This window comes from Populus euphratica, unplaced genomic scaffold, assembly GCF_000495115.2.
Source record: "Populus euphratica unplaced genomic scaffold, PopEup_1.0 scaffold1552.1, whole genome shotgun sequence".
NCBI lineage: Eukaryota > Viridiplantae > Streptophyta > Magnoliopsida > Malpighiales > Salicaceae > Populus > Populus euphratica.
In genome coordinates, this window is record NW_011501398.1 from 18,713 (window position 1) to 44,490 (window position 25,778).

Here is a 25,778-nt window from a genome sequence, read left to right on the forward strand (position 1 = left end):
TTTTTATTGATTTTATTTTTTGACTTCATCATTCAATATTAAGTTTATTAAGAATTAAACACCTTTATTTTTATTTATTTTTTTGTTCTTTTTTCTATGACATTAACCTAACCTTATGGTCTGGATCACACATGTCATACCACCTCAGATTAACTTAGTGTTTTTGTATTATTTTATTTTATTTTATTTTTTATTTTTTATATCAAATTTATTTTTTATTATTTTAATTGCTTCTTTTATCCTTTTAAAAAATTGATTTTTAACCTTTATAATTGAATTGCTAACAATTGAGCTTCGTTATGTTTTTCAATACGATCATCCTCGTCTTATTAGCCCATAGGTATGGGATATTAGTGTGGGTTGACATTGGTCTTCTTTTTTAATTTTTTTTACCCTATTTTTCAATTTTAACCTTTGACTTTGAGTTTATTAAATAGTAAGTTTTTTTTCCTTTATGTTTTTTTATGAAATATCAGTCTTATAATCTAAATCATAATTTTATCATGCTTACTTGGATTTAATTGGGGCTATTTTTTTTCTGTTTTTCAATTTCATTTTATGTCTTAGTATTAGGATTTATAACTCGAAAAACATGCTAACAACATCATCCTACAATGAAAAGAATCTCTTATCTAGTTTATTTTTATAATACTTTTACTTTTACTTTTTTTATTTTTTTTATCTATGCTATTATTTTTTTTATTTCATTTGTCTCAACTTTTATAGTTTTAAAACTCAGCATTACCCATCAAGTTGATGAAGGATCCAATTGACTTGGAACTAGAACGGGATCAAATTTATAAAAAAATAATAGTGAAAAGCCTGACTAACCCAACTTAACCTAACAAGTTGACCTATGGATTCGAGAAAATCCAATCAGAAACTCAGTTGTAACCCATTTATTATTTTTTATCAAAACAATATTGTTCTGATTTATAAAAAAAAAATAAGATTGATCCTATCAAAACTTATGACCCAAGCCTTAAGTTCGGTCGACCACTAGGCTGAGTTTCAAAACACTACTTTAAATAGTTTATTAATTTTTTATTTTATTTTATTTTGTTTTAATTAATATTTTATGTTTCCACTAACTGATCTTATATGGGAACATATATATATATATATAGACACACACAACAATGGAGTATAACAATAAATCATATTCTAGATTTATACTTTCACTGTTAATTTTTTAATTTTAAGAAATTGAATGAATCTGAAATCTATTTTTTAAGGAATATTAATTTTAATTTTAATTTTTGAATTGAATAAATTAAAAAATAAAAATAAATAGATTTTAGATTACCGTAGAAACTAAAGGTAAGGATATACATCAATTAAAATATTCTCGAATAAATAATTTAAAACTCTTAACTTAAAAAAAAAAAACATTCATGTATTTTAATAGTAAAAATAAAGAACAACTCAAATAGATAAATTAAAATTTCCAGCCAGCCATAACCTTAGAAATGGCGCGGTAAGCGGCTAGCGTTAGAAATGGCGTGGTAAGTGGCTAGCGTTCCAGTGAAGCTGGCATTGTTTTTCAAGGTGACAAAACTTCTTCCGAGGACGTACGAATGGGCTCGGATATTGAAGAAAACCTTCGTCAATTCTTTCCGAGTGTCTTCATTTCAAGAAAAGGGAAAAGCCCCACATGTGATCCCGTGAAGTTATTTGCATATTGATTAAAGTATTTGGTAGTATTGATTAAAGCATTTGGTACCATATATAACCACCAAGCTAGATCATCGAAACTTCCATGTGATACATCCAGAGTAGAATCCTATAGAGGCAAATCTCATGCACTAAAAGGTAAGGACGAGATAACTTCATGTATTGATGATGGCACTATAACATCTGTACATTCCACTGGACAAGCTGGAATTAATTACTAGAAAACCTTCAACTTTAATTGATGCCGACTGCTATAGCCATTCTTTAAATGCAACTCAGAAACACAGTCAATGCTCTGTTATTAAGGCTGTATCACCACCATTTGCATAAGTAACAAGATTGTTGTTTGTATCAATGGCAGTTCCAGAGTCTGAATCATTGGCTTCAGCTTCACCCTAAACGAATTGAAAAAGAATAAAACAAGTACCACATTTACATTGCATGAAGATACTTATACAACTTTACCCAGATAAGGAGTATACCTGCTCAATCAGAGTAGCAGAATGATCCGTTTTCTTGGTGAGGTCTCTCAAAGTTCCCTGCAGAGTTTTATAATGCAGAATTCAATGCCTGTTGTTTAAAAATGGCGGGTTGCATAATGTTCTGTTTATTTAAGGTCAACAACTATGCATCAGTCAATTGGTTGGCATGAAACGAAGTTAAGGATTGCACTTTGGTGAGGTGAACATTATTTGAGCGAGCATTACAGCTGAGACAAATTTCCAGTGAATTGTAGCATGCCCACACAAAAAGCAATGGTTAAAAATCAGATGGTTTAAAACAGTAAAGCATAAATGCCAAATATCATCGAATCAGCAGTCTAATTCCAAAATAATGCATATCCACACAAGGATGCCGAGGGGCAAACCTCAAAGCATTATATGGCATCACTGACGATCTCACCTAGTGATGCACTTACAAGGTCCACACTCTATCCTCGCCGTCATAAAAAAATGTGTATCCAAACTCCAAATTGACAAAACCTTGTTGCAAATACAGTGAATCTTATTTCTAGATATTAATCTAGCCCTAGACCCCCTCATACTCTTACATGCTATCATAGATCACACTTCTTGTCTCACTAACCCAGCTTCATATATTCTGAACACTTTCCCAATCACCCAACAGGATGCCCTTATCCTTCTTCAATAAGCTATAGCTACACCACCTCCATTATCTGGTACTATGCTTCATTGCAATGGCTAGAATTCAAAGCTCTTGAGAAGCCAAAAACAATCTCAGAAGATCTCATTCTTTTTAAGCATAAATCCCACCAAAAATTAAAAAAAATATAAAAAACCTCATCAATTCATAAAAATGACCACTTCCATGAATTGACAGAAACCAGCTGATGACCCTAGAACATCTAGACATAATCCAAATTCAAGAGTTGATATGACTACCAATTGCAAGTGTTCCCACCCTCCACCTTACAAATACATTAAAGCATGGCATGGGCTTTAACACAAGCTTATTTTAAAGCCTCATATCAGAGGGCTTGTTTGCTTCACTGTACCTTGACTCATGAGCTTGCCAGGTAGTCAACAGACAATCTCATTGCTTTTGGAAGCTCAATTGAGCTTGAGCTCATAAAATTTCATTTGCCCGACACTGCCATGCTCAGAGTCTTGAACAACAATCTTGCAGCCACTGGGCTTCTTTTCATCCCTAATTCCACCTACTACATAGTCCAATATTACTAGGTGAATTATAACATCTAGTTTTTTTCCTCCTAGGTTACTAAATCTTCATTTTTTTCTCTGTAAATTTTCTTTCCTCCACTCATTCCATTAGCATTTCTAAGTCTATTCCTTTTTCACACACCATTTACAAAAATGAAAGTATTATTATCTTGACCTTGTTATCAATCCATCATTTATCAATCTGAACACCTTCATGTAATTCTGCATTATATGCAATTAAGAGGATGTGCACAAAAATAAAAGTTTGACACTTATATCAATGGCAGTGCGTCAACATATACCTAAACTTCCAACCATAATCAACAGTGACAGGCTATATTTGAAAGGGAGGGAAGCGACAAGCAAACACAATATCCATCAAACAATCACATGCAAGTTTTCACACAGTATGTACAGAACTGAAAGCTATTGTACTGACTTGATAATAAATGGCAAACATAACAATAGATACTAAACAATCATTATTTTTTTCCAAATAGCAAATGCCTGGCCCTTATCTCTGCGCTGAGAATGCATACACACACTTTGCATGAAAGCAATAACAATATAAAACGGGACGAGTTATGAAAGCATGTGTATGTCCACATTTCATAAAGTTCAATAGAATAGATACCCTGTTTGCCCAAAAAAGCCCACAGGCGTTGCAAAGTGACCTTGGACCAGACGGACCGCGCCGCATCATTGGGGTGGATTTTGAATTAGTGCCACAATGCGTACACCTAGAAAGGACACAAAAGATACAATTACTCAACCAAATAAGCAATAAAAGTCCTTTCAGGATATATTTCACTAATTAAGGATATAGCAACTTACGAGGTTTCTTGTTGGCTATCATCTAGTCCTGAATCCTGAACACCATCCCAGCCATATCCTCCCTCAGACTTCTTGGCAGAAGTAAATTGACCCTTATTCCGTTGCATCCTGATGTAGACATACATATACAGTAAGAAAATGAGAAAGAGAGATCCTTAATGTGCAGGCATCAACAGCAGCAGACAGTCTATAAAATTACAAATTCTTTACCACCATTGTTAAATCAGATAAGAAGCAGGAAACCTTTTTCTTTTCAAGTTGTTAATCAGGCAAGAGAATTACCAAGTAAAAAAAGAAGAAAGAAATAAACAATTAATTGATGAAAGCAGTTTGTTCAGCATTGTCTAGATAAACTATCATCCAAAAAAATTGATTGTCCGGTTGAATTTAGAAAGGCAAGCAGACGAAGATGGCCAAAAAGCTATATTCAATGTGTACTGGTCATTTTCCTGACACGCTGGCAATGCACAGAATAAGACTTATAGAGTCCACATTAATCAAACATTTACATGAGGGATGAATAATTGTTTCATCTTAAACTGTGTACCAAGTGTACACAACTTTTTAGGTGCTAGTCTACATCAATGGTTTAGGAATTTCCAGGACCTGCTGGTTACTGATATGATTACAGCATTTGCACATACTATTATCAAGCATCACAAAAGAGAACCTTCAAATATAGATTTTTAGAAGATCAGAATCCAGTGGTCCTGCAAAGGCTATTGCAACTTTGCGTCTTAGATTGTATTTCCAGAAAGCAACAAAATACATCACTTCTAGATTTCTCATTTATGTAGTGCAATGAATGTGGATGGTATTTTCCTCTCAAACAATGTCCCTCTGCTACAAATTATTAGCACCAAGTTTTCAAAAAAAAATAAATAGTAGAACTAAAAAGACTATTGTACGACCATAGACAGGATTTTCCTTTCAGTTTGTGTGTCCTGACACTTGGCTAAGTTTTTAATACTTTTACAAAATCAAAAGTGTGATTTCAACACTTACAAGAAACATTGGATAATTGGCCCGTGCTACGCCATTGGTTGAGCCAGTTTTTTTTTTTTTTTACATGGTGATAACATATTTTCCAGCAACAAGAAAAATCTTGATCCTTGACTCAAAATCTAATGCATTCATTTTAATAAAGTAGATTGGGGATCACATTCACCAACAAATGCCACAAAGATTTTAACACTAACAAAACACAGCCGCACAAATAAAGATATAGACACCCCTCAATTTTTTTAACTTGATTACATGGCACTAATATTTTTTATAAGATTAATAATTTAAATTCCATGAAAACAAAATTACTTAGCATAAAAGTTTCCTTTTTCTTATTAATATCTTTAATTTAAAAAATATAACATTGTTTTGTATGCTAATTATTTAATAAGAAAATCACATTTAACATCCTATAGTTTGGTGCACAATACACCTCTGTAGCTTGAAAAGCTACACTTTACATCCTGGATCAATGCAGAATTTCAAATTGGGTGGTACGTTCATCTTACCTTTATATATATTATAACTGAAAAGCCACAAATGACAGAACAAACGACACAAATCTCTCTCATGAACTGAATCTATCACTCTCTCTCTCTCTCTCTCTTTCTCAAATCAAGCACGATTAACAAGTTTTGTCTCATGTAATGGAGCTAATAGAACATAAGTGGTGGGAATCTCTCATTGCTTACATTAAAGAGACCAAGAACAGGTATGTTCCCTTTTTAAATTGAATCAAGATAATTACTATTTACTTGATTATCGTTATCGTTAGTGCATTTGTTGCCTATGTGAAACATTGTTAATTACTCAATTGAACTAAAAAAAATCAAAATTTTAGGAGTGGAAAACATTAATCCTGATGGATGAAAAAACCCTGAGAAATTCAATTCTTTTACAAAACCGAAAGAATATTAGAATCTCAAACATGTTTTTCATGGTGGAAAAGCAATCACTACAGCATCTTTCAAATCCCTAAAAAAAATCAAGAAACCAACAAGTAGTGTTACTGTTCACCAAAGCGCTAAATGTAAGATATTTACTTAAAAGAGTTCGATTGTTTTTATCTTTGTCTTAGCTTTATTGAGCGTAACCAGCTACTATGTTTGGAAAGCCTAAAGAAAATTCATATTGTAGCTTACGAGTTACCATGCAAAAATCTCTATTTTAAATTTTCTTTGTTTAATAAACTCATGTTTTATCCTTGCATGTTACAAAATGCCAATTGTTATTGTTCATCATGGCAGCAAAGTATGTTATGCAAGATATATATTCTAAATATATCTCTTACATTGAAATTATTTTTTAGCAAGCAAGTACATGACATGGATGAACATGGCTTTTAGACAAGGGATGATAAAGGAAATACAATTTTTGATGATGCCTCGACATTACAAGTGTTGAGTATGCATGAACAAGAAGGGAAAGAAGAAATTCATTTGCATATTAATGTTGATAATGATGTTGCTCCTATCACAATGAGAACACCCCAGTGTTGTACAAGAAAACACAATGACAATATGTCTACTAATATTTAGTTGGAAATGATGATTATAAAAGCAATAAAATAACATTACTTGTTGATTATGATGATGGTGGGGGTGGGGGTGGTTTTGGTGTGGGTGATAATGTTGATGGTGCGAGTGATAATGGAGGTAACATGAGAGGTGATATAGGAGCTGATGTGAGTGGTGATGATGATGCGGGGGAATATTGTGAGTGCTGATGAGGAAGCTGATTGGATGATGAAGAGGATATCAATGATGATTACGTTCCTTCAAACGAGGAAGGATTTCAATTTGTTACCCTAGATGAAGATGAGTTGATTGACAACTCACAAGTCGATGCTAATGTGGATTGTGCATCTAGTTCCGAGAATGAATTGAGTAATTGCAATGATGAAGAAGACATCGAGGTAATGAGGACGTAAGGGTAAGAAGAAAAAAAAAAAGGCGGATCTTCCTTGAGGTTTTAAATGTAAGATATTTAAGACTGGAGAGGATGGATCAATTAAGTTTGAAGCATATCAATTGTTCACTAATGTAAAAATGTAGGATATTTAAGATTGGAGAGGATGGATCAATTAAGTTTGAAGAATATCAATTGTTCACTAATGTAAAACGCTTCAAGGATGTGTTAAGAGAATATGATGAATATCATGTAAACAGATATATCAATTGGAAAGAGAAGGTTAGAGTCAAATGTATGGTTGATGAGTGTGCTTGGCACATATATACTTAGCTCCTTCCGGGTAGCTATAAATTCATGGTAAAATCATTAATAGATGAGCATAGTTGTATGCGGCCCACCAATAATAAAAGCTGCAAATTCAACTTGAACAGCTAGGAAGCTAATAATAGTTATCAATGTTGATCCTAACATCTCAAATGAAGACTTGGATACAATTTTAGATGATAGATATGAGATTAAACCACACCCTATGCAACAAGTGTGGAGGGCCATGACAAAGGCAAAAGGTTTGTTGAAAGAAGCTGTAAGGCGTCTTTTAAGAGACTCCCAAGATATATCCAATTATTGAAGACAATCAAAGTTCTGACATGTTTTTAGGGTTTGACCCTAATTACAATTCCAATGTGCATTCACCTTGGAAGTTCCAACAAGTTTATATATGTTTCAAGGCAATGAATGAAGGATTAGTTAATGGATGTAAGTCATTCATTAAGATTGATGGATGCCATCTCAAGTCCATATACAAGCCTATACAAGCTTCAAAAGGCTTGGGAGTGAAAATAGGGTTTGGGGGTGCTTCAAAGCCTATACAAGCTTCAATTTCAAAAGCTACATAAAGGACATTTAAGGATGTGTAGTTGAATGACATCCCTCATGAGACATGGGCTCAGCATTTATATGACCATGAAATAAAGGTGAAAAATGTAATAAACAATTTGGCAGTCTTTCAATAGTTAGATTAAGGAGTGCAGTAGCATGTCAATTGTTTTGTTACTTGGGAAAATTAGGTCGAAACTAATGGCAAGATTTCATGATAGATATGCACAAGCTATATCTTGGGAAACGAAGACTATTCCCTGTGTTAGAAACTTGGTTGATAGATCTATTGAGAAAGCTAGAAACATGGGAATTATTCCAGCCTCTTCTCATGAATACGACCAAACTAGAGTTTGTGTTGAATTGGATAAACAACATTGCTCTTATGGTGAATGGCAATTCTTGTAGACATATGGTGCCTTATGCGCATCACAAGATATGTGACAGAAGATTTATGTCATTTGTGCTAAACAAAGATGATTTATGTCATTTGTGCTAAACAATTAAAAAATTAAGGAAAACATACTCTGAGATTGGAGACCCTTTACCAGAAGCAAACATAGTTCCTACCTAAGGAGATGTCACTGTTCTACCACTAGACCTCAAAAGGAGTGTGGATAGACAAAGGAAAAAGAGACGCGAGGAAGAAGGAGAAGATCAATATGATACTATGAGGAAAAAAGGCTTCTACACTTTGGCACACCATTTTTAACCAACATAGCCAAAATTCAAGGACATGTCTAAGAGATATTGCTGAACAAATTACTAGTTTTAGAGTATCTAGAGGTGGGAGAGGATCCGATAGTGGTGGTGAAGAGGGTCCACCAGTTCTTAGAGGGGATCTAGGGGATCCAATGCTAGTAGAAGAGGATCAAAAGCTATTGACATAGTACACAAATGTTGTTACATGAACTGGTGGTTATAGAAGAGGAAACAATAATGCTACAAGATGGACAGGAGATTCAAGAGGTGGTGGTTCTAGAAGAGGAAACAATAATGCTACAAGATGGACAGGAGATTCAAGAGGTGGAAGAGCTGGAATGGGTGAAAGTAATGGTGCCGAAACATCTTCCTCTCAACTCACAATAATGCTACAAGATGGACAGGAGATTCAAGAGGTGGAAGAGCTGGAATGGGTGGAAGTAATGGTGCCGAAACATCTTCCTCTCAACCCACAATACAAACATAGGAGATTCATCTAAATATGCATTGTGAATTATCATTATTATTCAAAACTTTACATTAACTTATCAATGTCTTTTTTAAACTATAAACCAATGTATACTCTCAACACTCAACCCAAACTAGCTGCATCTCTTGAGGACTATAGACGAAGATTGTTGCCTTTCAAAATTTAAGATTTGTTGATAGTTTATATTGTTAAGTGTTTTATGATGGATGGAATATTTGTGGATCATTTTAGGTACCATGTCAATTTTAATTGTTTGTGGATGTTTATTATGTGCATGCTTGTTATTTGCATGCTTTGGATATTTATATGTCAATTATAAAGGTTTTTACATGCTTTTGTAGCGTTTCATATGGCATATAAGCTATACATTGACTATATTTCAATTCTTCAACATTAATAATATAGTTTGGCTTGCTTGATTGTTACATAGTTTCGCTTGTTTTATTGTAGGACAATTTAGATGTTGATGAGTTGTTTGTTGGCTCTAAATGATGTAAATGGTGGTGGAAAGTATGGATTTTGATGTTGTTGTGGTTGGAAATGCCAAGAGAAATGGCAAGAATGAAATGTAAGATTTTGGCTGGTCAACAACTTGATATTTCTAGTAGTTGAAAATGGTGAGGGAAATGTGAGGTTTGTTGTTGCTAGAAAAGGTGTAGGCAATTGCTAAAAATTGTCAACAACTGAAATTGATGAGAGTGTGATGTTTTTTCATGTTGTAAAAGGTGTGGGAAGGGGCTAATTTGTTGGTAAAATTGGCTAGTGCTAACATGAGAAAAGGGGAGATATGTTGTTATATATGTAAATTATGGCATTGTTGTAATTATTGTTAAATAAGTCATGGCTAGTTTTTAAAAAAAATTAAGCAACAACCAATTTGAGTTTGAGAGGCATTTTCGTTCGCTCCAGGTATCTTTAGTCATTTTAAAAAAACATAATAGCAATCCTATAAATAATCTAGCAATTTTTTTTTTACTATTTTTGACATGCTTGTGAGAGGATGTAAGTTATGTAGTGTTTAAAACTATAGGATGTAAGTCGTAAGTTTTCAAACTAAAAAAGCAAAGTGTAATTCACATTAAACTATAGAATATTAAAGGTAATTTTCCTTTAATAAAAACTAAAAGCTATTGAAAAAGCTAGCTCTCTAACTAAAACTCATTTATCTCATCAACATGCTCGTTTTTTATTTTTATTTTTAAATTTTCACCAAAACATTTGTTTCTTAGACAATATTCATTCATTATTTCAAAAGCAAGTTCCAATTCTTTTTTTTTAAAAAAAAAAAACCATTATAATGCGAGTGTATTAAAGACAAAATAACAATGCAACAATTGGGCGTTGTTGCAATGAACTTTTTGAAAGCGACATTCAATATGGCTTTGTTGGCCATCCTTGAAACCCTCTAACCCAAATCCTTTGCTAGCCTAAGTCTAAAATTTAAACATGTAGTAATTGACTTAATGTAACCCGATTAACTTAACAAATCTAAAAGCAACCCAAAAGGCCAGTGAAAACATAGCTTGGCTTAAAAAAATTAAGACATCCTTTTTTTTCAATATTAAGGCGATAACATATCAGATTGGTCCAAGTCAATCCGTCAAACTAGCGACCCAAGTCATTAACCTTATTGGGTTTATTAAGTTTGTTTTTCTAAAACCATTAATTTTTAATTATAGGATAACAAAAATTAATGATCATAACAAAGCAACCAAAAAGAAAAATGATTATGATAGGCTTTACAAAAAGAACAATTGTTTAAGAAAGCAAAAATAAAATGGAATTTCATATAATAATATCTAAACACATTCTTAATCAACCGATAAATTTAAAAGAAATTATAGATATTATATTTTAAATAATTTATTTTTTAAGAAAAGAAATATCATTAGAATTTTTTAAAAAAATAAATAAGCCACAAGCGCGAACCTGAGTGGCCTAGTGCACCTAGGCCTTTAAAAATAAGCTTAGGCACATTGGTCCACAAGCCCTAGATCACACACCTAAGCCTCTAAGTTTTTTTTTTTTTTCAGAATAGGAGATGGCCTGAAAATCAAGCAAACTATTTTTTTACCCAAAAACTCATTTCCACCTACAAACACAGAAAAAACTCTCTCATAACCCCACAAAACTAATTCTCCATCTCAAAAAAACTCCAAAAATGGTTCAAAAACACAAAATCAGGCTGAAAACAGAAAACCTCCCTCAACTTTGATCTACTTTTCCAAGCAATGTGAAAGGTCAAAAACACCAAGTGTGGTCATTTTCCCACTAAATCGGACCACCAACCACTTTCTCCTTTTCATCATTTTTCAACAATGCTCAACCAACTCTCTCAAGCTTAGGGACTACAACGCAAAGAAAATGAAGACCTAGAACATAATGTAAAACTTCAGAAAAATAGAATTAAAACAGAAACAAATTGAAAAAAAAAAATAAGGGACTAAAAATGCTAAAAGCATGCCTCTGCAACAGTAAAGAAAAAAAGAACCTAGTAATTCTTTCTTATGTCAATTTTGGTCCTTAAAGCCTTATTTATGTTTAATGAAGAATATTGAATTTAATTCTACTAAATCGAGCATCAATTTTATGTGTGATAAGCCTTCACGAATTTACAAGTTAGATGAGACCCAATTCTAACCATGAAAATAACTAAATTTGGAAGGATCACATTGAACAAAATTAACCAAAAAAAAAAGAAAACAATGTAAATCCAAGTGTTTCCTCTTACATGGCACAATGTTTTACTAAGCGCTCTTGGTTTTTTTAATAATTTTAATAAATTGCTTAGGAGTGGTGGTAATTGAGCACTGAATCATACTTTCTACAATTTAAGCATAAACATAAAAGAGGGGCATAAATATTTAGGAAAGCTTATGATAAATAACTAAAATATGATTTGAGTGTGCAAATGCAAACACATATAGATACCCTAAAAAAAATGGATAAAAAACATTGATGCACTGTTAGGTGCTCTTTTTTTTTATTTATTTAGAAATTTGAAATTATAGAAACAAATCATTTTCATTCTTCTATTTACTATATATATGAATGCAACAATAACATCATATGAAGTTCGATGTTTTAACAAGATTTAGACCACTAAGTCCATCAGCCTCGGTTGTTACCAGACCAATAAAAATAGACGCTTATGTCCAGCATTTGGGTCATCACTGAATATTATTTAGCCTTTATGGTTACTAATGAAATTACCGGAACCTTTCTCTTCTCAAAGTTATTTAAACATTAAAAACCAGTAGATGTAAATTATAATGCAATGGAAGGAATATGATGATATTCCAAAGTGAAAATCATAACTAACACAACAATAACATTCTACTAGTTAAAAGAATAAATCTCAATCTGTCACTCATCTGATAAATGTTAAGAGAAATAAGAGATTAAAAACATGCCAACAGCCCAAAAAGTGAACATTTTTTTTTTTTTTGGATTAGATTCTAAACAAGAAGAGAATCGACACTTTGGTATCCTTAGCAACAGCTAGTGCACTAAGCAATCATAAAGGCAGAATATAAGAAAATAGCCACACCTGAGTGCAACCTCCTGACGGACACCATATCTAACTTTCTTATCAAAGCATCGCTCTTTTCTCTTCTGCCGGAACCTACTTAATGAAGCTGCTCGTTGAGGTTGAGTACACCGTGCCGGGTAGTCCACCACACCCTAGATTAAATCAAAATGCAGATAAATCAGATCAATTCATAATCTATCAACATCCAATACTCTCATGCTTGAGAAAATACCCTTTGGTTTTGAGGCGTCATTTCCAGACCAGGAGTTAATTCACATCCTCCCAGTAATAATAACACAGCTTGAACCTGTAAAGATTACAAAATATACAATGATGTTAAAAAATCTCCCAAAAGCCAATAAGCCGAACCCTAATTTTCCTTTTTCTTTTCAGATTCACAGTTTCGGATACACAGAGATGACGTTGTTCTCATTACCCTGTACCCCAGAATTTAGCTTGTGTCGGATTCATATGATAAAAAACGTAAATAATTTGTTTTCACAAATAAGGAACAAAAACCTTTCCTTATCGGGAGTAACGGAATCAAAAACATAAACTTGTCCGCGAAACGTCAAGGTGAGCTGACTGGAGCAATCACTAGGCTGAATCCCGAGTTCCGACGCAGCGACACCAGCGTTGACGTAGACGGATTCGGGAGAGACGTCGTCGACGACGGTTGGGGTGCCGTCCTCGTAGTGAATGTGATGATGATGGTCGATAGAATCGGCGGGGGCCCGGTCGTCGTCGACGCCAGGAGAGGCAATCTGATTGTGAACGTTCATAGGCTGTGAGTGAGTGTACATTGGCGAATATCGAGTGGACTTTGAAGCATTACAGAGAAGTGAATTGGGCAGGCAATTTATGAGACCCTAACCCTAAGTCAGTGAGTCACTGAGCAAAAGAAGAAAAGAATATATAGTCTTCTTCGGATAGAGATAGTTTTCTTTAATGAATTGTAAGCTAGAGAGTAAGGTTATTGTTCGAGGAAGAGTTTTCTTTCTTCGCGCGTTCGAGCAGGGGAGGGAAGAGAGAGAGACCAGGGAGTGAAGGGTACCGCGAGACGGGATGGTGCGGGTGAGCAGGTTATTGAGCAAAGAACTCAAGATAGGAAAAAGGGTTTAACTGCTAAAAGTGGCCCATGGCCATGGCCTTAGGATGAGCACTTGTATTGAACTTAAAGCCTATACTGAGAAGCCCATCTTATATCTTTCGAGTGTGATTTGAAGTTTCCATTTTCAAAACTTTTTTTTCACAATAATTCAGCATACTTGTGAAACAATATCTTTTTAATAAGTTTTTTAATAAGTTATGAAAGGGAATTGTGCAATAAGAGTTAAAAATAAAAAACTTATTATTTATTCCTAAATTAAAATTTATAATTTTATATATTTTATAATTATAAAAAAACTCTATAATAGACAAATAAGTATTTCAACTCCTTAAATTTATACTGATAATAACTTATAATAAAAAAAAAAAGAGTTTGTTTCATTGTCTTGGCTTGTCCATTAGTTTGCAGTTGACATATCATACTAAATAATATTATTATTACAAACTTCTTCTAAATAATTTTTTAAAAATATCTAAGAAACTTTGCATTGCAATTAGATATAATATTTTTAGGACTTTATACAAATATATAACTTCTATAAAGAACAAATTAATAATGTTTACAGTATTGTCATTCTTGTGGCAAGGTATAAATTTTGATATTTTGAAGAATTGACCAACCATAACTGAATCGTTTTCATGTTGTATTCTAGGCAATCCAAATATAAAGTCCATGTTAATGTCCATCTATGGCTGCTCTGGAATAGGCAATGACATATACAGTTTTTATACATCATCTATGCCCTTAGCCTTCTTACACACAATACATATCTTGATCACCTTGTGAACATTCTTTAACATACCAAGCTAAAAAAAATGTTATTCTAGCCACTCATAAGTTTTTCTTTTCACTATGTTAAAGAATAATATAAATCATATTCTAAGATCTCATTTAATAGTTTAAACTTTTAGTTTGAGGTAGTTTTTTAACATGGTATTAAAGCCTTGATAACCAAGCGATCACGAGTTTGAATCTCATCATCTCCATTTATTTTATAAAAATTAAGCATAAAGTAAAATGGATTTGTGCAAGTTTCAAACCTAAAGGGTTTTCACTCAAGGGGGTTGTTAGATAATAATATAAATTATATATTGGAACCTCACCTAACAGTTTATACTTTTAGATTAAGATGATTATTTGATACACTAAATAACCATTAAAACCATCACCATAAGCTGTTTGCACAAGCAAATCTCAAAAGAACCTAAAGGAATATACATTTTGTCCATCTTGAACATGTTAACTTTATGCATAAAAAACTCATCACAAGCTCTCTTAGTACATTCAGTAACCACATTAGCAAAGTAGGAATCATTAGCATACTGATCCTTTACTTGTTCAAAACCTATCAACCTTGTATTTAATATAAAAATCATTGCATACCTCCTAAAAAGAACATCAACAACTACATTAACATGTCCTTTTTTTATACTTGATGACACATGAAAATGACTCCATAAACCCATCAACCTTGCATTCAATTACATTAGCATGTCTTCAGTTTAACTTGTTTTAACCCTTAATATACTTCAAATATTCATGGTTAGTATGTACAACAAACTATTTTGGTAAAAAGTAGTGTTGTCATACTTCTAGAGCTTAAACTAAAACATAGAACTATTGTCATAAATTAAGTGGTTGAATCATACACCATTTAACTTTTTATTAAACTATGTAATAAGCCTTCTTTCTTATAATAACACAGCCCCTATTCCAACCTTAGAAGTATCACGCTCTATCACAAACATCTTAGCAAAATATGAAAGTATTAAAATAGAAGTAGTACATAACTTCTCTTTAATCAACTTAAAAGATTTTTGTATATTTTTGCTCCACCAAAACTCACCTTTCTTTTTCAAACATTCGGTTATAGATGCAGCTATAGAACTGAAGTTCTTCATAAATCACCAATAAAATAAAGCTAAACCATGGAAACTCCTTACATCAATAAGATTAGTAGGTTTCGACCAATCTTTAATTACTTTTATCTTTTCTTTGTCAATATTAACCCCACTACTAGAAATGATATAACGAAGAAACATAACATTTTCTTGACAGAAATGACACTTCTTTAGTTTCTCATACAATTTTGTATTACAAAAAGTTTCAAATAAAACCCTACTATGCTCTACATGATCAGCAAAAGTTCTATTATACACAAAAACATCATCAAAATATACAATAACAAATAATCCAATATGTTTCTTCAAGACATGATTCATAAGTCGCATAATGTACTAATTGTGTTAGATAGCCCAAATGACATTATCATTAATTCATACAACATGTGTTTAGTTTAAAATGTTATTTTCCACTTATCCTTCTTTTCACCTTAATCCAATGATAATCACTCATCAAATTAATCTTAGAAAATATATTAGCAATCTTAGAACATCTCAATGTAATTTTCAATTAAATTAGAAAAAAAATACTTATCATACATCATTGAATGTACTTAGGGCATTACATAATCCAAAAGACATATTTTTGTAAGCAAGAGTTCCAAATAGAAAGGTGAAAGTTGTTTCTTCTTAATCTTCTTAAGCTATAATAATTTGATAATAACTAAAAAACACATCTACGAAACAAAAAAATAAATTACTAATAAGTGCTTAAAAGTGTATTTTTATCAAGGTTTTATATCATCATTTTGCACTTGAAGTATTAATAACTCCTTAACTAAAGCATGTTTTATAATAACATATCTAATAATATAAGATACCTTTAATTTATGGTAAATGTTCATTTTAAATGCAGGCCTATCACATAAATGAAAGGATTGATTGATGACTTTAAGAACTTAAATTGCAAGGATAAAGAGATGACCAAACTTAGAAAAGAGATGTTATATTGTTAACATGATTACATTAGTCATCTTATTCAATTAATGCTAATACTTGTAAATCTCGTCAAGCATTCATGATTATAACTTATGTTAACAACAAATCAAGTTCCTTTCATAGCTCAGGTGTCGGTTATACCATACATTATGGGCTATGAAAGTGCCAAGCATTTGTTGTACCAAGTGTTATACAACATAAATCAAGATTAGTCATTTAACAAGCAAAGTATTAAAGAGTGAACAAGATAGCAAATATAAAACATGTTAGTATCAAACATTAAAGTCCATATTAAGTTTACATTATACTTATTCTTACACCATTAGTGTAACCTTTTCACCTTGACATAATTAACTTAGCTAGACATAATGAAAGAAAGCAAAATAGATAAACAAAATAAGAACATAAAAGTTAACTAAGTAAAGGAAAGGAAATGAAAGGCATAAACTTAATATTAATGAAAACAAAGCATAAAAAATACAAAGAGAGAAAGGAAGAGCATGATCTTGATCTGGAAATCAAGATGCCTAAATGCATGGCAAATGCCTCCTTTTATAGGCCAAAAATGGGAACTATTGATTTGATGACTAATTGATAAGTGGGTGACCAACTTTTGACTTGGTGACAATCCTTATCTTCTCTTGTCTGCCCAAAACGTCATTGATAACGTCAAAATTGGAGCCAGTTGTAAACATGAAAGTTGTAGGCAATTGTCTCAGCTTTCTTGTGTAAAAATTTCAGCTCATTTGGACTTCTAGAACTCCAGATATGGCCAAAATACCGAATAGTGCTCGGGCTGGAAGACAGATTCGGGCTTCTTTGTTGTTGCTACAATTTGGACTTGATAATGGCCTTTTTAGATCTTGGGCTCCATATGAAAGTTGTAGGCCTATGTCTTACCTTTCCATCCATATAAATTGGACCTAAATCTGAGATCTGTAGCTCCAGATATGACCCAATTACCGAACAGTGTTCCGGTTTGGATTGCACCGACATCTCTTTTCTAAGTTTGGCCATCTCTTTATCCTTGCAATTTAAGTTCTTCAAGTCATCAATCAATCCTTTCATTTATGTGATAGGCCTGCATTAAAAATAGACATTTACCATAAATTATAGGTATCTTATATTATTAGATACATTATTATAAAACATATTTTAGTTAAGGAGTTATTGATACTTCAAGTGCAAAATGATGATATAAAACCATGATAAAAATGCACTTTTAAGTACTAATCACACCCCCCAACCAGCTTATTACTAGTCCCTAGTAATCAAAGCGTTAAAATAGAAAACAAATTTGCAAATTTCACAAAGCAAGGTATTCATCATTTAACTTCCATTAGTCTATCCAGATAAACAAACTCTCATTAAATTTATATATCTGCTCAATACCTCTTAACAAGATATTAATAAACCTTTCTTTTGTGCTCAATGTATCAACACATAATTATGGGGCTTTTCTTGGAAGAAAACAAAATTTTTGTTCTAATGTTTAAGGTTAACTTCCTTGGGTTGGGATTATTATTTTTGTCTTTTTTTTTTCTTCTTTTTTTTTTAACTCTATATACATATACTTTAAAAACATCATGCATCTTTAACCCATGTAATGAGCTTTCAGCTAATGACTCCCAGACCAGTTGGTCTTAGGGCATTAGGTGTTAAGACACCCCTACGAGCTTAGTAACTCGGGTCGCAGATACTGATATGTAGATAGTGCAATGTTTGATTCCCTTAAGCTTTTCTCCTCAACCCATGTAACAAGCGTTGGGCCAATAGCTCCCAAGTCAGTTGACTTTAGGGTATTAGGTGTTAAAACACCCCTTCGGGCTTAATTGCTTAGGTTAGGGAGGCTACGAAACCAAACTTATCTACATTTTTATTATCATCATTTTTTTTTGCTTTTTTTTTTTAATTATATACTATCCCTTTTCCTTAGGTGTTACCTTTAACAAAAAAACATAAATAATGTAATAATCCAATATGCAACCCACAATCATATGTTAAAGTGTGTATGTGTAAAATAAGGTTTAAGAATACATGTTAAATAAGTATATGAGCAGAATTAAGTGATAACAATGCGAGAGTTTGTAAACCTGAATATTTCAAGAAGTATTATGATAGACCTTATTAAGAATGGATACTAAAATGTGTCTCAAGAGTCATAGAAGTTCTCCTTACTCTACCAAATAGTAACAATAATTTTGCACATGCTTTATGAAATAGAAAACACAATTTTTTTTTAGCTACTACCCTCTCCCCCCAACTAAAACAAAACATTGTCCTTAATGTTTAAAGGTAGAAAGATAGAGTATAGAAGATATCACCTGAAATAACGAACACTCACAAACCTGAAACACACGGAAACAAATAAAAGTAACAACAAAACACAATAATAAAACCAAAAGACATAAAGATTCACAAATGAAGGCTCAAATCCAATCTAAGCTTTTTACGGCTTTCCTTAGATGACCAATTTATACGACTCATGGAGGGATCAATCACAGGAATGAAAGATTGTAGTTGGTCAATCAATTGTTCAACAGTAGCAGCAGAGATTATGATTTTTCATGCAGAAGATATTAGAAATTCCTGTTCCACATCATGAACAAGAAAAGACAACAACTTATCATAATAACCATTAACATTTAACAAACCTATGGGTTTATGGTGAATGTGTAGTTGGGCCGAAGAGGAAATATGAAAGATCTCTTCCAATGTGCCTAGACCACCTGGTAAAGCAATGAAGGCATCAACATGGTTAAACATTGCATTCATTCGAGCCGACATTGTGGAGACCTGAAGTTCCTCTCTAATTGTTTTTCCAAGGATGTCCCCTTGTGCTAAAGCTTCGGGGACGACCCCCAAAACTTGACTACCTTCTAAAAATAGAGCTATTAACACACCTCCCATTAACTCAAGACTACCTCCCCCATACACTAAATGAATCTTTCTCTTAGCTAGCACTTGACCAAAATGATTTGCTGATTCTAAAAACTCCTTTTCTTTCCCAGGACTAAATCCACCAAAAACACAAATATTTCTTATATGATGACCTGAGGAACTTGCCATTTCTACACACTTCTGTATTTGTTGAATGTATGGGTTGAGTAGAAATGAAAGAAAGGAAGAGAGGGTTTTATAGATGAGAAATTAGAGAGGCAATCATAACACCTATATGTAGGCTAGCTGGAGTCTCACACTCTCTCTCTCTTTTTATTTATTTATTTATTTACTTTTGAAAAAGCATGTGTATGTATAGGTAGTTGTGATTGTGGCTCACATCTTTCCTTGGTTTTATGTCTAAGAACGGCTTAAACGCCCTCTATAGGTCGGGGATAGGCTTCCCATCCAGTTTTCTTAAAAATTGGCAAACAAGGTCTTTTTTAGTCAGATTCCTAAGACTAAGTCGATCATGTTCTTTATGAAATAGTGGCCATAAATCATGAATTGCACGATGAACATCTCCACTAGGATGCGTCTCAAAAGTCCATAGAAGATTATCTAAAGACTTCATACTCAGGCCATCCTTAATGAATTGTATTTTATCTTCACGATTTATAGATACCATTCCTAAATAACGACATTGTGTATTACAAGTCCATCTAGCACATCGATGACAGACTTTCAGTCGTTTTGCACGATGTTTTTTTTGCAAAAGTGCCTTTACCTGTTTCAGGCATGTGTGAAATGAAGGAGTTAGAGGACTCACCTGATAATCAGACCTTTGCTTCAATCAACCAGTGAATATCTTCAGGAATTCCATGATTCATTAACAATCTCAATCTTGCACATCTAACACGGTAAATTTTTGTAACCGTATTCTGAGGCAGAGCGGGAAAATACTTTTTCAATTTTTCAAGATTAGTGTCCATTTTCAAATGAGAATTGGAAGAGAGATTCAAAAAATTGCACAAATATATACACAGATATCAGTTATTGTGGGAAATTAAAAGAACTGACTTAAGTCACAGAGTATCATTATCCGCCATTTGATCGGGGTGAGAGAAACTAGCAAAAATCACTTAAAAAGAAACAAAAATAAAATAAAATAAAATCAATCTTTATATATAGGATCACCTAATTCAATAGAGTCATGTTCAATTGAAAAATTGTCAAAGTAAACTTTCAGACGAGATCCATTTACCTTGAAAACATTGCCATTCTTTGGATTCTCGATGTCATATGCCCCATATGGATACACATGTTTCACAATAAAAGGACCGCTCCATCTTGATCTTAATTTTTCAGGAAATAAATGCAGTCGAGAATTATAAAGCAAGACTTTTTGACCAACATTGAATGTTTTTCTCAGTATTTTCTTGTCATGAAACTCTTTAATTCTTGCTTTATGAATTCTTGAATTTTCATATGCATCATTTCTTATTTTCTCAAGCTCAGTTATTTGTTATTTTTGCAGTTGACTAGCATCATCCAGATTTGAATTGAAAGCTTTAATAGCCCAATAAGTTTTATGTTCAAGTTCCACAGGTAAGTGATAAGGTTTTCCATAGATTAGTCTATAAGGTGACATACCTAATGATGTTTTATAAGCAGTTTGATAAGCCCAAAGTGCATCATTAAGTCTTAAAGACCAGTCTTTCCTATTAAGGTTCACTGTTTTCTCCAAAATATGTTTGATCTCCCTATTAGCAAGCTCTACTTGTCCACTTGTTTGAGGGTGATAAGGGGTGACAACTTTGTGTGTGATTCCATATTTCTTCATTAAAGACTTAAATGGCTTGTTGCAGAAATGTGTTCCACCATCACTTATTATGGCTCGAAGGACTCCAAATCGACTCAAAATATTTTCTTTAAAAAACTTTATCACTGTTTTGTAATCATTGTTTCGACTTGGAATTGCCTCTATCCATTTTGAAACATAATCTACTGCAACTAATATGTATAAGAAACCAAATGATGGAGGGAATGGACCCATGAAATCTATACCCCAACAGTCAAAGATCTCAATGACAATAATAGGATTTAAAGGCATCATGTGACGTTTTGAAATAGATCCCAACTTTTGATAATTTTCACAAGACTTGCAGAATGCATGTGAGTCTTTGAACATGGTAGGCCAATAAAATCCACTTTGTAAGATTTTTGCAGTTGTCTTTTTTGACAAGAAATGGCCCCCACATGCCTCAGAATAACAAAATTTAATGACACTACTTACCTCATTGTCAGGAATGCATCTTCGAAATATTTGATCAGGACAATATTTGAATAAATAAGGATCATCCCAATAAAAGTTCTTCACTTCGTTCAAGAACTTTCTTTTATCTTGGGTACTCCAATGAGCTGACAATTGTCCTGAAACAAGAAAATTGACAATATTAGCAAACCAAGGCATTGTAGAGACAGAAAGTAAAGATTTATCGGGAAAATAGTCATCGATTGGTGTGATGTCAGTTTTCGAATCTGTTGTCAATCTTGATAAGTGATCTGCGACAACATTTTCGCTGCCTTTCTTATCTTTGATTGTGATATAAAATTCTTAAAGTAATAAAATCCACCGCACCAATCTAGCCTTAGAATCTTTCTTAGAAAGAAGATATTTCAATGCTGCATGATCACTAAAAACAAAAACAAGTGAGCCAACAAGATAAGATCTGAATTTTTTACACGCAAATACTACTACAAGTAATTCTTTTTCAGTGGTGGTATAATTCATTTGAGTACTATTTAAAATTTTACTTGCATAGTAAATTACATAAGGTTTCTTATCTTTTCTTTGTCCCAAAACAACACCTACGACATAATCACTAGCATCACACATTATTTAAAAAGGTAATGACCAATCGGGAGGTTGAATGATAGAGCACAAGTAAGCAAGTTTTTAAGTTTAACAAAGGCTTCTTCATAATGTTCAGTCCATTCAAAAATAGTATCCTTTGTTAGAAGGTTACTTAAATGCTTAGATATTACACTAAAATCTTTGATGAACCTTCTATAAAAACCAGCATGTCCTAGGAATGATCTAACATCTTTAAGAGATTTTGGTGTTGGCAATTTTGCAATTAACTCGGTTTTAGATTTGTCAACCTCAATTCCTTTTGATGAAACAATGTGACTAAGTACAATGCCGTTTGTTACCATAAAATGACATTTTTCCCAATTCAGCACAAGATTCTTCTCTTCACACCTGGTCAAAACCTTTCCTAAGTTAGTCAAACAATCATCAAATGAATCGCCAAAAACAGAAAAATCATCCATGAAAATCTCAAGAAAATGTTCAACCATATCACTAAATATACTAAGCATGCATCTTTGAAATGTGGCTGGTGCATTACATAATCCAAAAGGCATCCTTCGATATGCAAAAGTACCAAATGGACATGTGAAAGTAGTCTTTTCTTGATCTTCCAATGCAATTTCAATTTGGTTATAACCCGAATAGCCATCTAGGAAACAATAAAATTCATGACCTGCAACTCTTTCTAGGATTTGATCCATGAAAGGTAAAGGAAAATGATCTTTTCTAGTCATTGAATTAAGTTTCCTATAGTCAATGCTCATGCGCCAACCAGTAACAGTTCTAGTGGGAATTAACTCATTATTCTCATTTGTTATCACAGTGACTCCAGACTTCTTGGGTACAACTTGGTTAGGACTTACCCATTTCCTGTCACAAATAGGATAAATGATTTTATTATCTAAAAGCTTAATGACTTCATTTTTCACTACTTCTTTCATATTAGGATTTAGCCTTCATTGCATTTCTCTAGAGGGTTTAGCATTTTCCTCTAAATAAATTCTATGTGTACAAATCAAAGGACTAATTCCTTTTATATCAGCTATGGTCCATCCTAATGCATTTTTGTGCATTTTCAGAGTTTGTAATAACTTACCTTCTTGTTGTGCATTAAGTTTGGAAGAGATTATTACCGGAAAAGTTTCATTTTCTCCCAAAAATGAGTATTTGAGATTGGATGGCAATGGCTTCAAATCAGGTTTTGGTGGTTGAACACTTGAAGGTATGGACTTAATTGATCGTGGTGGCAATTCCTCAATTTATAGCCTCCAATTACTTGTCTTTTATTCTTCCTGAAAATAAATCATTTGCAAATCATCAGATTCATCAATCTCAATTTCATTGGAAGTGGTTGGAAATTGATCATGAATTAATTTTTCAGTAAAGTCCACTTCCTGTAAATCATTATCATCTCTAGGTTGCTTGCAAATATTGAAAATATTCATCTCCAATGTCATGTTTCCAAATGATAGCTTCATCAGTCCATTCCTACAATTAATCAATGCATTAGAAGTTGCAAGAAATGGACATCCTAAAATAACAGGAAATGAATTACATACTTCAACAGGTTGTGTGTCCAAGACAATAAAATCCACAGGATAAATGAATTTATCGACTTGTACTAACACATCTTCAATTATTCCTCTAGGCACTTTTATAGATCTATCGACAAGTAAAAGAGTTATAGAAGTTGGTTTTAACTCACCTAGATTGAGACTCTGAAAAACTGAATATGGAAGTAAATTCACACTAGCACCAAGATCAAGTAAGGCTCTTTCAATTTTATGCTCTCCAATAAAGCAAGAAATTGTAGGACAACCAGGGTCTTTATATTTCAAAGCATTATTGTTTTGAAGAATAGCACTTACTTGTTCGGCTAGAAAGGCTTTCTTTTTCACATTCAGTTTCCTCTTCACAGTGCAGAGATCTTTCAAAAATTTAGCATAGGAAGGAAACTGTTTAATTGCATCCAACAAAGGTATATTGATCCTTACCTGTTTGAAAATTTCATAAATTTCAGAATTGTGATTGACTTTCCTTTGTTTGGTCATGGCTTGAGGAAATGGAAGTGCTGGCGGTGAATCAGTCGTTTCTTTGCAATTTTCAGATTCATCCCCTTCCTTACCCTCAGAGATTGATTCATCATCTTTCTCATAAGGTTCAAGAGAGGGTTTTTCAATAACCTTACCACTGCGCAGAGTAGTGACTGATTTGACTTGATCCATGTATTGGCTTCCGGAACTACTTGCATTTGCATTGTATTGCCCTTTGGGATTTTGTTGTGTTTGAGATGGAAACTTACCTTTCTCTTGGAAACTGAGAGCAGATGTTAATTTAGCAAGAGTATCTTTAAAATCTGTCATGTTTTGAGCAAGTTGAGTATTAATTGTCTCTTGCTTTTCAATGAATGCATGCAATGTTTCCTCAAGATTTCTTCTAAGAGGTGGAGCATAAGGAGGTGCATATCCATGAGAATTTTGGAAATTATGGTGTGCTTGAAACGGTGGTTGTGAAGTTTGTGCATTGTTGTTCTCACTCTTCCAACTGAAATTTGGGTGATTTCTCCAACCAGGGTTGTATGTTTGGGAGTATGGGTTGTGGTTGGCCCTTTGAAAACTGTTTAAAGCATGGGCTTGTTCATGGAGACATTCTTTAAAAGAAGGCAAGGTTGGACAATCGTTGGTTGAGTGTTCATTTGTTTCACAGATTTGACACACAATGTTTTCAACAGATTTTAATTGACCACTCTTTTTCAATTCTAGTGTCTCGACTTTTCTAGCTAAAGATGCAAACTTGGCTTGAAGGTCATGATCTTCCCTAAGGTTGTACATACCTCCATTAGATGTATGAGGTTGAGTTTTACTCGGTGCCTCACAAGTACCCGCGGTGTCCCAATTTTGAGCATTTTCAGCTAACAAGTCTAAGTACTCCATTGCTTCATCAGGGTCTTTATCTTCAAAAGTTCCATTGCACATCAATTCAACCATTTGCCTATCTTTAGGCGTTAACCCTTCATAGAAATGTGAAACCAATCTCCATGTTTCAAAACCATGATGAGGGCAAGTACTAAGCAAGTCTCGATACCTATCCCAACATTTGTAAAATGTTTCTCCTGGTTTTTGAGTGAAAGTGGTGATTTGTCTTTTGAAAGAGTTTGTTCTATGAGATGGGAAAAACTTCTTTAAAAATTGTTGTTGCATTTCATCCCAAGCACGAATGGATCCTGGTCTTAAATTTTGTAGCCATGTTTTAGCTTTATCTTTTAATGAAAAAGGAAAAAGCTTTAATCTGATGGTGTTCATGCTACAATTTAAATTATTATATGTGTTGCAGACCTCTTCAAATTCCCTTAAATGCAAGTATGGA

The 25,778-nt window shown here is 33.1% G+C and overlaps 1 protein-coding gene and 1 long non-coding RNA gene across 2 annotated transcripts; one reads left to right on the forward strand and one right to left on the reverse strand.

Moving 5' to 3' along the window:
- Positions 1 to 1,681: 1,681 nt before the first annotated feature.
- On the reverse strand, positions 1,682 to 13,810 carry LOC105117845 (GATA transcription factor 25-like). Its single transcript, XM_011015622.1, has 7 exons — positions 13,231 to 13,810; positions 12,939 to 13,013; positions 12,725 to 12,858; positions 4,191 to 4,298; positions 3,991 to 4,096; positions 2,157 to 2,213; positions 1,682 to 2,069 (listed from the first exon to the last, which is right to left on the reverse strand). The coding sequence occupies exons 1-7, from the start codon at positions 13,507 to 13,509 to the stop codon at positions 1,962 to 1,964; spliced, it is 867 nt and encodes a 288-aa protein (XP_011013924.1). The 5' UTR covers positions 13,510 to 13,810; the 3' UTR covers positions 1,682 to 1,961.
- On the forward strand, positions 7,776 to 10,360 carry LOC105117844 (uncharacterized). The gene is made up of 2 exons (XR_840821.1): positions 7,776 to 9,048; positions 9,141 to 10,360. It is a non-coding gene; the product is annotated as an uncharacterized LOC105117844 (long non-coding RNA).
- Positions 13,811 to 25,778: the final 11,968 nt, after the last annotated feature.

Coding starts and splice junctions, on each gene's coding strand:
- LOC105117845 (XM_011015622.1), bottom strand. CDS start 13,509: ATGTACACTCACTCACAGCCTATGAACGTTCACAATCAGATTGCCTCT. Junction 2,214..3,990: donor GGCTTTTTTGGGCAAACAGG/GTATCTATTCTA, acceptor AAAACTCTGCAG/GGAACTTTGAGAGACCTCAC. Junction 2,070..2,156: donor CTGCTACTCTGATTGAGCAG/GTATACTCCTTA, acceptor CAATTCGTTTAG/GGTGAAGCTGAAGCCAATGA.